The sequence below is a fragment of the Sebastes fasciatus genome, chromosome 7 (assembly GCF_043250625.1).
Source record: "Sebastes fasciatus isolate fSebFas1 chromosome 7, fSebFas1.pri, whole genome shotgun sequence".
Lineage (NCBI taxonomy): Eukaryota > Metazoa > Chordata > Actinopteri > Perciformes > Sebastidae > Sebastes > Sebastes fasciatus.
In genome coordinates this window covers 28456115-28469188 of record NC_133801.1, presented here as the reverse complement: position 1 = coordinate 28469188, position 13074 = coordinate 28456115, and the positions used below count along the sequence as shown (strand labels likewise).

At 39.9% G+C, this 13074-nt stretch overlaps 2 protein-coding genes across 23 annotated transcripts in view; one reads left to right on the top strand and one right to left on the bottom strand.

Annotated features, from left to right (window-relative positions):
* Positions 1-9023, bottom strand: part of LOC141770518 (transcobalamin-1-like) — a 33078-nt gene extending 24055 nt beyond the window's left edge. The window contains exon 1 of the mRNA XM_074640117.1: positions 8824-9023. The gene's annotated coding sequence lies outside the window, so the exon portion shown is untranslated. The remainder of the gene's footprint in view (positions 1-8823) is intronic.
* The window catches only part of LOC141770516 (uncharacterized), a 458180-nt gene that overhangs the window by 343712 nt on the left and 101394 nt on the right, over positions 1-13074 (top strand). For 19 of the 22 annotated variants that reach the window (XM_074640105.1, XM_074640103.1, XM_074640104.1 and 16 more), the window contains exon 5: positions 6195-6306. In XM_074640105.1, the coding sequence (XP_074496206.1) occupies positions 6195-6225 (31 nt within the window). In that variant the 3' untranslated portion in view covers positions 6226-6306. Of the gene's footprint in view, positions 1-1548; positions 1665-2001; positions 2163-2518; positions 2676-3144; positions 3241-6194; positions 6307-13074 lie in introns of those variants that run through there. The other 3 variants (XR_012594577.1, XR_012594575.1, XR_012594576.1) reach the window with 3 other exon arrangements.

Genomic DNA, 13074 nt, shown 5'->3' with positions numbered 1-13074 from the left:
GTGGAACTTTTGTGGATTTTCCTTTTCAGTTGAAGAGTAAAGGGGGGCAAGATTGAAGTACAACAGGAAGGAAGTAAGGAAGGAAGAAAGGAAGGAAGGAAAGGACAACAAGATGAAAAAGTAGAACAAAGGTCAATGGTGAGGAGGAAAAGAAGTGTAGAGGGGTGGAAGGTCAGATGAAAGGAAATGGGAAAAATAGGTAAAAAGGAAAAGAGTAAAAAGAAAGAAACAGAATGATGTAGACAAGGGGATATAAAGGAAAGAAACAAGGAACGAAGGATGAAAGATTGGAAGTAGGTAGGAAATAAATAAGGAAGGACTGACAGAAGAAAAACGCCCTCTGGAGTCTAATTATTATTATTATCTAATTATTATTATCATCTAATTATATTAATTATTTTTAATTAATTAGTTAAACTGTATTATTAGTTTTACCCTAACCTTTGCAAGAGGTTAAACCTGCTATAATCAATGTTTGATCTAATGCGAAATTAGTTGCTGGTACTAATGAACCCACAGAGGATTATCACCAGAACCTGCACTTCCCCTCAGCTGATGTCTCTCTCTCTGTGTTGTGTTTACAGCTCTGTCAGTCAGTCTGCTGCCCCGAAGTGGCTCAACTATTTATTAACGCAGGCTTTAAAAAAAGAAAAATTGAAAGAAAAGGAGGCTGCATGGATCAGCTCGAACAAGTATCAAATGGATTTAAATAGAAATGTTATAATCTCTACTATTACAGTTAATTAATTAATAGTATTATGATACTATCATATAAGTCAAAATTATACTGAGTATAAGTATGCTATCTTGCATATACTTTTAAGGTATAATTACAAGAAAGTATCAAAGTTTTTTTACTTACATCTAATCATTTTGACTTTATTATTATTTATTATTTTTCATATTTTTTTGTCCTTTTCCTGGCAGAAATGGGCTTCCATAAAGAGGGCCATATGAGCCCATTCACTGTTTGATCAGATTTGATTGAAGCTGTGACCATGTTTTTTTTTTTTTATTATGTTAAATATTCAATGCTTTGTTTAAATACTTTATTTGCATTTATTACTTGGGCACTGTGTTTTGGTTGCTGTTGCCATGTATGTTCTATACGTTACATATTATTGTGCTCCTTTTATGTTTTTGTGAACTGATGACGTTTTCCACTGGTCCATCCACTGTAAAAACTATAACTTGTATTTGTTGGCATAAAAAAGCGTTTCAAGTTGTTAAGACAAACCAGACTTTAAGTTGGCGTCAAAACCCTTAAGTGAGTTCATAACACTCATATCTCTCAGTTGTGAACACAGACTGCAGGTTGCGAGTCAACACGTGGGGCGAAAGTTCAGATAACTCTCGTGTCTTTGTTGTGAATGGAGGGAAAGACAACTTTCAGAGTTGACGCTGTCACTTGAAGAACTCCGCCTCCAGTCAGTCTGTCTGCATCAGAGCTGCAGTCTGTCTCCACACAGGTGAGATTAACTTCGTTTGATATAGTTGAAATTGTGTCATATTTGTATTCAGAGTTATATGGTGTGATACATTAACAGATAACACTATTAGCTATGTCAGCACTATTGCCTTAGAGGCACTGACACACCAGGCAGATGGTGGACCGACGGACAGTTTGGGGCAGTCGTTGAGCATCCGTCAGCCTCGTTTTTACGGTGTGCCCCGCTATTAGCTCTATTAGCTCTATTAGCATCGTTAGCGCGGGTAGCCGCCGCCGTTTCGGCTCTGCCACCTCCATGTGTGCTTGTGAGGTCTGAGTGGAGGAGTGGAGAGCCCTGTGCAGACTCTTTGCATAAGCTATTCTAAAAAAATATAACTTTCGAAATGAATGGGACAGAATATTGTATTAAATTTGTCAAAATACTGATTCCAGAGAGCAGTGTACTGTTTATAATTACATTAAGTTGATATGTTATATATGCCAGAACCTGTTTGAGTGACATTAACCACATCATTAATTACTCTTCCACTGCCTGCTTTGCTGATTTCCAGCAAATTGTCACCTTTGTCTTTCAGATTGAAATGAATGCAGTGCAAGAACTATCTGTGAAGTATATCAGAGCGGCCTTCCCCTTTTCCCATTCCAGCCTTTTCCTATGATGTGGAATTGAAGTTATGCAAAGGCAATGAGGCATATGAAAAGACCAAGGAAGGTATCAGCATAACCAGAGACATGAAGATGGACATTTTGGATAAGATTGCTCAGGCAGTTTTTGAAGTGAAAGCCTATCCTGATCAAGACCAGATTGACTTATGTGCTCTGTCTTGGCACAGACTACATTATTAGTGTAATTAATGTCATCTGTAGGATGACATTAATTACACTAATAATGTTTTGAGATGGCATAAGTTAACATGGTGCTATGATGGTTGCTTCTTACAGTAGATTTTTCTTGGGGTCCCCAGGATGAGGGTTAATAAAATACATATTTTAACATGAGGATGGTGTTGAAATTGTATTGACTTTGTATTGGCCATTTACGTTTGAGGTTCTGTTGTTCTTCAACAGATCAGGGAAGAGTTTCTTCGGCTCACCAATAAGGACCTAATAGACAACTTCAGAGCAGCCATTAATCAGCACACCAAGGCTCCTTAAACTCTATCGGGCTAGGCGGACAGCTTTCCCACTTGAGATGGATCAACTCCTTAACAGACTGGATAAAGAGGTGAATTTTTAGACTTAATAATCTCATTATTCTGGACATTATGGAAATAAATGTATAACAAGGAATTGTGTTTTTTTTTCTTTTTATAAAGCTGCACTAATCAATATTTTTAAATAAACAATGGGTCAAATTTAAGGTGTTGCTCATAGTGACAAACCATCACAATAAACCCACTGTACACTACCTTTGGGGACAGACAAAGATAGCGACAAGGTGGTGAAGAACAGGTATTTGCTGGATGTGGAAGAGGACAGCTGTTTTTGCCATATAATTAACCTTATAAGGCCATAATATATCAAGTGTGTGATTGTTTCAGTCTGTTGAGTCCTGCACCTGAGTGGGCAAAATAAATAAAAAAATAAATGCAGCTTTAACACAAACTGTGAAGCATGTTTCCATGTTTGTTCTCAGCTTTCTTCATGTTAGTTACATCTTGGTGTAATTTTTCTCCCAACCCTTTGTGTTTCAGACATCTGACATCACAGCACATCGACAGACTGCAGCCTTGAAGGGCCTCCCCTCGTGTGTCTGTGTCAGTCATGAGAAGCTGTTCAGGAACTGTCTGGTGAGTGGTTATTAGTAGAAAATGTAAATATTTATTATTATTCTGTTATTAAAAATAGACTCTTTGACTTCAACCTTTGCCTCTCTGCCATTTTGTCCCATTCTAGTCTATCCATCCCAGTGTCCTCCTTGTTCTCTTTATCTGTCCCAATGCCCACAGCGTCTTCAAGAGTTGTACTTTGCTGGCTATTACTCAATGTAATTGGTTTCATGTATATGGGGGTTAAATCTTTGGTTGCGGGGTATGAGATGGAAATGTTTAACCCTAAGAGATCCACATAGACCAGTTTTATTTTTTTCTCTAGGGGGGACAGCAGGCCAGCAGTATATTTAATTAATTAAAATAAATTGTTCCATGTCTCATAAGTTGTTGCAGCACTAAACTGCATGTGATTATCATAAAGTGGGCATGTCTGTAAAGGGGAGACTCGTGGGTACCCATAGAACCCATTTTCATTCACATATCTTGAGGTCAGAGGTCAAAGGACCCCTTTTGAAAATTTGAAAATGGCCATGCCAGTTCTTCCCTCTCCAAAATCTAGACTAATTTGGAGCATTATTTAGCCTCTTTCCCGCTAACATGACATGGTTGGTACCAATGGATTCCTTAGGTTTTCTAGTTTCATATGAGACAGTATCTTGGTAGAGGGTTAAAATGTCAAACATATAAGTAATTCAAGGTGGAAAATTAGCGTTATACAGTATTTGGAATAATTTGCGTTATAAATTATTCTGAGCCACAGTATTTTAATGCCAAATGTCTTTCAGTTTGATTTACTATTCATGCGTTGGTCATTTTCTGTTTGTTTTTCTTGGAACAGATCTCTCTGCAACGGTCCGATTCCTCAAAAACAAACTCCTTCAATGAATCCACCGAGTTAGCTGATAATGTTGGGTCTGGGACAGTTTTGAATTACAGAGGTTCCTGTTGCCTGTTTATTAGATTGACCGCGCTGGATCACACTAGTTCTGTTTGGAGTTCCATTTCAACCCATGAGCTACTTCTTGTGGTAACTCTGAATCTTCTTATGTTTTGTATTTTATCATGGTTCATTACACGGCGTTGTTGAATACTCGATTCTGATTGGTTAATCACGGCGTTCTGCGGTCTGTTATTTCTTTATAGCAGACCGTTGCTAAGGGCGCAGCTCTGATGTCAGACTCTGACACTCTGACAGACCGTTTTGTGTCAAATTATTTATTTTTCAAGTAAGTAGCTGTGTAATAAGCGAGATAATGTACAGCCAGCGGGTCATTGTTGTGAAAGAATCCCCTTCAGGGCGATGCCGCTCAACGTTTCTTTCACAACAATGACCAGCTCGCTGTACATTATCCCTTACGCAGACGAGTGTACTCTCTTTTTAGTAGTCTCACTGTCGAAGTGCTGACTTTTCCCTTTAACTTTATCTTGCTATGCTCACAACTCCCACACAACTGCTACCTCATTGTATTATGGTGTTCAAGATGTGATTCATACTAGTATACGATGTTAAAACACAAGTTAAGTGCTGCATGTTAGTTAATGGATTGGATAGACTGTGTTTTAATGAATTAAAAAAGAAGTTTTGAAGGTAGATGTTGCATCTGTAATTATTTATACATTTGATGGGTAGTTATTGGTCCTAATTTATATATTTGACTTACCTTAACTGTTGCAGTGCACAATTCGAAGTTACTCTAACCTATTCCACTAAATTAACTCAACTGAAATTAAGTGGGTACTATGTACAGGTTTAAGTTACTGCAACTCGAGTTGAGTTGACGGAAGTAAGGATTCAAAGTTGTTACAATATGAAATTATAAGTTACTGCAACTCGAGTTGAGTTAATAGAAATGAGAATTGAAAGTTGAGCAAACTCAAAAAAGCAAAACTTAAAATGTTATGTTTAATTGCCCAACTTAAAACTTTGCTGAAGTTTGTTGCCTTACAATTTTGAGTTCTGCCAACTTTTTCTTTTTTTACAGTGTTCAGTTCTATTCTATTCTACACAGGATGTAGTTTCTGATTTAGTCAAACTGTCAGCTTAATGTGCAAGAGAATAATTCATCTGGGCCAGCAGATGAACATTATAGCTAATGATAGCTGTATATATCTAATGTTTATTAATATGCACTGATCCATAAATCAAACAAGTAAGTAAACATTTAAAATAGAATCTTTGCTAAGGAGTCACAGTGGGACGCTCCTGATGGGAGTGATACGATAAACAAACGGGACCTTGGTTCCCAGTAAAAAAATCCAAAGCAATTATTGGAGAGCAGTGAATCTTTGCAATCTAATAGTGCTCTCGGTGTTCTTTTCGAGCTTTTAAACTAATTTGTGATTGATCGCTAATTATCGTTGACGGGGCCCCTGGAGACAGCCGAGCCCCTCCTTCCTTTTCACAGCGTGAAAGCAGCAATAACTTTCAAACAGTCGACTCTGCGCCTTGTTCTGGCAGCTCAATAGTCTTCAAGACGTTTGAATAATCATCATGGCCTTTTTCCCAATAAAGAAGGTGCAGCCTCCCAACAATAAAGCACTGGAAACCCAATATCACCCTGTGGACGGTGCAATAGTCTGGGGCACAGGGAAATAGTCTAACGATCAAAAGTTCTTTGACTGCATTATAATTTTCAGAAATGTGTCCATACCAATCAGCTGTTAAACTTTAATCCTCAAGCAACAATCCCCAACATGAAAATAAGTGCAATTGCGGGCTACTTGTTCACGTTATTGACTGCGGTGTTGAGTCAAAAACATTGGATTGATAACCTTCTCCATGTAATGACAGTAGCGTCTCTTAATAGTGTGACAATTGATGTTGGCTGTTTGGATGTGAATCAGCCCCGCCAACAAAAGCATTAACAGAGCGTCATCGATGACAATGTATTTGTTTTTTCTCAAGGTCGGATCAATTGAGGGGCAGGTTTTGTCTTGGAAATCAATTCCCCCCAATTTGCGCTGTGTTGCAGGATCCAGACTATAAAAGTGGAACTGTGGTGATGCTGCTCAGAGCTGCTGTGTGTGTTGGTCTAACAAGAGGAACTCCTGCTAGACTACATGGAAAACACCCAAGTTGAGCAGGTAGGTCACGACTACTCTGACGAATAAATTCACTTCAGCTGATAAGAGTAATAGTGTAATTGTGATTAGAAGATTACAGAACAATTTGCAGGCCATGATAGCAGCAGTAAACGGTCATTTAGAGAGGCTGGAAGCCAGTTTATATGAGTATTACAACATGCATCTCACTACAGCCGGAAAAAGGAGTTGATTAATCAATTAGTTTATCCAGAGAAAAAGGAACTAATTTGATAATTTTTCTGTAAAAATGCCAAAACTATGCTGGTTCCACCTCAAATGGGAGGATATGCAGCTCCTCTTTGTCATACAAACACGATAGTCATTTCTTTGGGTTTTGGACTGTTGGTCAGACAAAACAAGACAATTCAAGGTATCACTTTGGATTTTACAAAATTTTGACTTTTCATTTCTTTTTGACATTTCAAAGAGGAAACGCTTTGTCGATAAATCAAGAAGATATTCAGCATATGAATCAACAATAAAGATGATTGTTAGCTGCAGCTGTAAAAGCTATGGAGCTGTTTTTAGCTGTTGAGGCTTTTCTGGAATACATTTTATATACACTCACCGGCCAGTTTATTAGGCACACCTGTTCAATTGCTTGTTAACACAAATAGCTAATCAGCTAGACGACTTGCTGAAGTTCAAACCGAATATCAGAATGGGGAAGAAAGGGGATTTAAGTGACTTTGAACATGGCATGGTTGTTGGTGCCAGACAGGCTGGTCTGAGTATTTCAAAAACTGCTGATCTACTGGGATTTTCACATACAACCATCTCTAGGGTTTACAGAGAATGGTCCGAACAAGAGAACATATGAGCGGCAGTTGTGTGGACGAAAATGCTTTGTTGATGTCAGAGGTCAGAGGAGAATGGGCAGAGTGGTTCGAGATGATAGAAAGGCAACAGTAACTCAAATAACCACTCGTTACAACCAAGGTATGCAGAATACCATCTCTGAACGCACAACACGTCGAACCTTGAAGCAGATGGGCTACAGCAGCAGAAGACCACCCGGTACTAGCACCGGCCACTTTATTAGGTACACCTCGTACCTAATAAAGTGGCCGGTGAGTGTATGTTGGAAAAAGAGTTGCTTTTTTTAAATGTAATAGGATAGCATTTCAGTGACCGTCTGACACTGCACTCACGAGTTAGATGATGTTTATTGTGTGGAGCTGGAAATGATGTATTGCAAATTTTGTACCACTTCCTCTGTCCACTATGTTGCGCTAGAGAACACACACACACTAATTATACACTATGTTGCTGTATATCATGTGTAGATCACACCATGTACATTTCATGTCAATTGGATGATCTTTGTCACATAAGGCTGACTTCCTGTTTTCAGTAGGTGGCGCAATGACTGTAACTGAATATTGGCACTTAGATGATTTCAGGCTTGGACTCTTATCCAGCATGCAAAATTTGGGGTAGATTGGAGAATATAAAGTCCAGTTACAACAGCTTCCTGTGTCATGGCGAAACATGCAAATTGCCCGCCTCGCCACGGCAACACCGCTGCACGAAAACCCCAAAGCTTTGCAATTTACCATCATGAAGGTCTTGTGTTTCTGCTGACAAAATTTGAGATTGATCTGTTGAATCCTCTAGGAAGAGTTTTAAAAAGTTCCGTATCTGTAAGGTGCCTGAAATGCCGTATTGCCACTTGATCTATGACATCATCGTTCAAGGTATCGACTACAATGATCCAACCAAATTTTCTGAACATTGAAGGAACTTCGCTATGGAGCCCGCTGGCCACACCCGAGCCCAATCACAGCAGAACCATGCGGTTTTTGCCAGTTCTGAAGCGTGTGCCAGCGTCGTGAGTTTTCGTGCATCCGAAGCCCCTCAAAAATGCAATTCCGCAGCAGAAAAATAATAATAATAGTCTTTACAAAAACAATAGGTTTCCTCACACTTCGTGCCGGGGACACCATTGGGCACCTGGCACTTTCGTGCTCGGGCCCTAATAACACAATCTGGTAATAACTTCACAAGACCAGACATCATTTATAGCCTGACAAATATATGTCAGGTAACGTAACCAATATCAACGACAGCGATTCGTACAAGTACAAACGGGACAATATAAAACCAACTGACGAAAACAAAACAAAAACGACAACCACCAAACAATACAGAGAAAAGAAAAGAGGTGGAAAATACTTTGCTGATTCCAATCAGTTCAGTTCAATTCAGTTCAATTCAAATATTTGCTGAACCTGTTCAAATGCACTTCAGTACTTCAGACACACACACACGCACGCACGCACGCACGCACGCACGCACGCGCGCGCGCACACACACACACACACACACACACACACACACACACACACACACACACACACACACACACACCACACACACAGCATCACCACAGCCTCCGTCTCCTCAAATATATTCTCTATGGTTCGTCATTTTGGAGATTCCCACAATTCAGCCTATGTCAGCTTTACGCAGCAGCCACCCTCTCCCCAGCAGAATATTTAAGCAAAATGTGCTTACCTTTTTCACGTGGCCACGTTCCGTCAGAGGGAGGGCAAAACCAGTCAGTGACGCCAAAATATGTACGTGAAAAATAAGACTCAGGAGAAGAAAAACTGTTGAAGATGCAATAACCCTTTATTTGCATGAAAGATCTGAGTTTGCGTCTCTGCAGAGGCTCAACAGACTGGTTTGTATTTCCAGGATACATTGGTATATCAAAAAGATCTTAACCCAAACGACCCTCCCCGTTGGCCACCTCCATCAGTGTAATGATTAACCCCCTTATAACAGTTTTTCCGGTAAGTTACCAACCTTTTCCACATGTGGCCTGTTCTGGTCCAGTACAAATAAATAACAAGATGTCTCATTGAAATAACAGGATCAACGTCCATTGTCACGATGGCTGTTCCTTCATAGACATTATTGTACAGAGGTTATATTATATATGTATCTTTATAGTGGTTAGCATGGGCCTGTAAATGTAGAATCTTTCCACCACAGTACAACAGTAAATGACCCTATTACCGTTCATATGACAGCAAAGTTAAGCACCGATTCTGACTGTCTTCAGTTCAGTAGCAAGTTATCACCGGCGTTGCTTGACTTAAACGTTTTCTGTTTTCCACTGCATTTTATTGAGTGAAACTTCATATCTTGCACTACACTGTAATTATTTCTCTACTTTAGCTTACTTTTTTATCTTCTGTTTTGTTTTGTTTTACTCTTTTTAAAATCCTACTGATGTCTTTTTATATTGTTTTTTTTATATTGCCTTGTGTTTCTTTTATATCTGCTGTTTTGTCTTACGTAAGGCTCTTTGAATTGCCTTGTTGATGAAAGTTATTGTACAAATAAACTTGCCTTGCGTGCGCTTTTCCTGCTATGACAAGTCAAAGGCTATATATTCCAATTCTACTACAAATGAATTGTATATGGTATTTACTATATTCTATTTGTTACAGAATACTGGTTTTGCAGTTAATTACCAAATAATCAGTGCACTTTACTGTGTTTTATTAAAGGGAAAGGATGCAATACATCCCCCCCAAAGATCTTCTTTGAGCTGTTTCACAAGCTCCACACATTTCCTTTGAACTTTGCATTGTGGGAGAATAGTCTATATTAACTGTACACTCAAAAATAAATGAAATATACTGGTTTCCCCCCCACTTTTCCACTGTTAAAACACGGTATACTCAAAACCTGCTTGGAATTATTGTGTAGTATGTAGTTGGACATAATGCCTTACACAAAGGATTTTGAAAGTGCTGTATGAGTTTAGTCCAAAGGGTGGTACTAGAGCTCCATGTGTGGGTTTACTCTACATGTACAGGCTGTTCAACAGCCACTGCAAAGCACAAGAGGGAACTCTTGAGCACCATGTCTCACCGTCCTGTCTCAACAGTTCTCAACGTCTTCAGTTTTAACATTATTTTAAAGCCCAAACGTGATTTACTCCCCAATAGTTTGACCAGTTACTGCTCTCATTCACCGTCATCTGTCCTGTGCACTGCCTCTGCATGTGTTGTTACAGCTAAAACAGAACAAGAACATGTAAAGAGAAGACTGATCTCTGTTATGTGCCACTATAGTGTGCTGTTGAGGTTAAAAAAAAAAAAGAATGCGTTCAGACATTTCTTGCTAATGATGCTTCAAGCGTTTTGTCAATATGATGGCCTATAACCATGTCCATCAACGCTTGGCAAGAATAGATCAATACTTTTGCAAAAATCGATTAATTGTTTTATCAATGGCTGAAAGTGTTTCATAGGGGAGTATTTAAATTCCACATCCACTCTCAATTAGTCTTACCTGTACAATTGAATTGCTCTTTGTCTTTCCTCTACCCGTTGAGATGTCCCATAAAAGCTGAAAATGATGTAGGTCTTATCATAGTCCCAAACTCATTCATTTAATTTAAGGAACAGTCCACTAAATCCATTCATAGTTCAACTGCATTTAACAAAAGTTATCCTCAGGGCTTGAAGACATACTGTATGTATTTGCTTTTTTAATTTGAAATAGATAGAAATAGATAGCAAAGTTTGAAATGTGCCTGTTACAACTCGAGGAGCTTCTTGTGAAACATGCAACTGGTGGAAAATATAAAATAATGTGGTGATTGATGCTGCACTAGTAGCGCTGTTATGACAATGGTAAACTATTTTAATTGATTTTGATTGCTTTATATTTTCATATCAATCCGAAATGAGCTATTTCTCAACATTGTATGTGGAATTTATTTTGCACTCATAAGATGGGATCGATACAAGGCAGCGTCATACTTGAATCCAGGCACCACACTGCTTAGCAAGTTCAACATGTCTGTGTGTTCTTTAGCTATATACTTGTTATTGGTTTATTGACTGAGAGAACGAGAAAACAAACAACTGTCTTGCCACCATTATTGCTTTCCGAGCCGCCCCTCATTATGCACTTAGGGTTGACTTGCTGCAGCACACCAATACATCTCACACATCTGTGTTTGCACAGGAGCAGGTTGATGGACACTGTTCCTCTAAGGCCTGTAAACAGCTTGTCACTCCCTGCCCTCTTCAGATGGCTGGGTGGGGGGGGTTGTGGGCTGGTGGTCGTCACGGAGGTTAAGGTTGATGAACGGTGCGTCGTGTTTGTCTGACCCGCTTCATTTCACCCCAAACAAGCTGCAGGGGGGCTGCAGGTTGTGGCCGAGGGGGAGGCCGAGCCGGAGTTAATGACAGGGCTTTGTTCGGTGCTGGGGCTCTCGTAAGGACAGGCCCGAGCCACACAATAGCTGGGGTCACAGGTCCTCAGGGACCCAGGGTGAGAGGGCTAATGAGTCAGTATTGAGCTAAGAGGAGCAGGCCAGTGTGGTCTGCGACCGCAGGCTCAGATGGTTTTGACAGGGCCAAGGTTAATTGTCTGTTTTGCTCCTGACAGGAGGCTGCAGAGCCACCGTGTCACAGTCTTACATGTATCAGCAAGCATTTGGCACATTTTCTTTCAAGTGTTGAAGGTGTGAAGGCTGGGATTAGAGGTCTTCTTGAGTCTGAGAGGGTTCTAATTCGCAAAGGATATGAGAAAAACCCACCTGAACTCTACCTGTATCAATTCATTTTCTAAAAAAATTAAATGGACCCAAGGACAGTCAGACCAGTTTCAAAAAAGACAGTGACACTGGCAGCAGCAGGAATGCAGATTTTCTCCTCAATGATATGATGTACCATGTGATGATGTGAATCGCTGGTCCGCTCCGATCCACTTGGGTATGAGATATTATTTGACACCCTGACACAAGACTCTTGTCAGTACAATCGGACTCAGTCTGAATGTTTGGACCTATAGCCTTACATGGGTCAAGTCTTGGTTACTCAAGCCAAACCGAGTGGACCCATGAAGACCTTGTGCATGGTTGTCGTTCTGAGGCGTTAGTGCGGCTGTTTTCGTGCATACTTACGTGCATAAGCTAATGTATCCATTTTGAACCCGACTACTGAAAGGAAGTTGAATCAATGTGCTTGTTTAAAGCTAGTGTTGGTCGTGTTTTTCAAAAACATTTTTTTGGTTATTGTTGAAATTCTCATTACATCCCGACAGCAATCAATAAATCAAATGCTCTGACAAAAAAAAAGAAAAAAATCTGGTATCCGTGACTGTCGCGGGACTGTAATAAACCTGTCTGATCATTTCATGCGGCCCTAATGAAATGATTGGACGGCCTGCCCACCTGTCTACCTACCTGCCTGCCTGTGTGCACTCTACCTGTGCACTCATTGCGCGTCATCATCATAATGGTCATTATGACAATTTTGGGGGAGTGGCTTTGGAGGAAGGCTGTCAGTGTCGCCAACTTGGTACCTTTCTCCCCTAGATTTAGCAACTTTTGGAGCTAGTGCTGCTAGCTACTTTTATTGGAAAAGAATTGTCAACACTGGGCTGGGTTTTTCGATTGGATAATTTAAAAAAACTAGCGTACTCTTGTTTCTCAAGATTACTGACTGTTGAGCACAGGGCTACACAACATGTTTAGATTTGAGAAGTCTTCGCGTCAGCTCCTTTGCTAGCTTCTGCGAGCTGTGGTTACCCATAATGCCCCAGATGTACCATAGATCCATAGAGATATCGTCATGTTTCTTTGCGACAGTATAAAGGCCTCAGTACGCTTCAAACAAAGTGCTCGTGGGAATGTCTAACAGTGTCTTGAAACCCGCTTTCTGATGCTGGAATCTCTCTCAAATTATCTTTTTTTTTTTATTCTTAACACAACTAATTCCATCACGTTTCATGTGC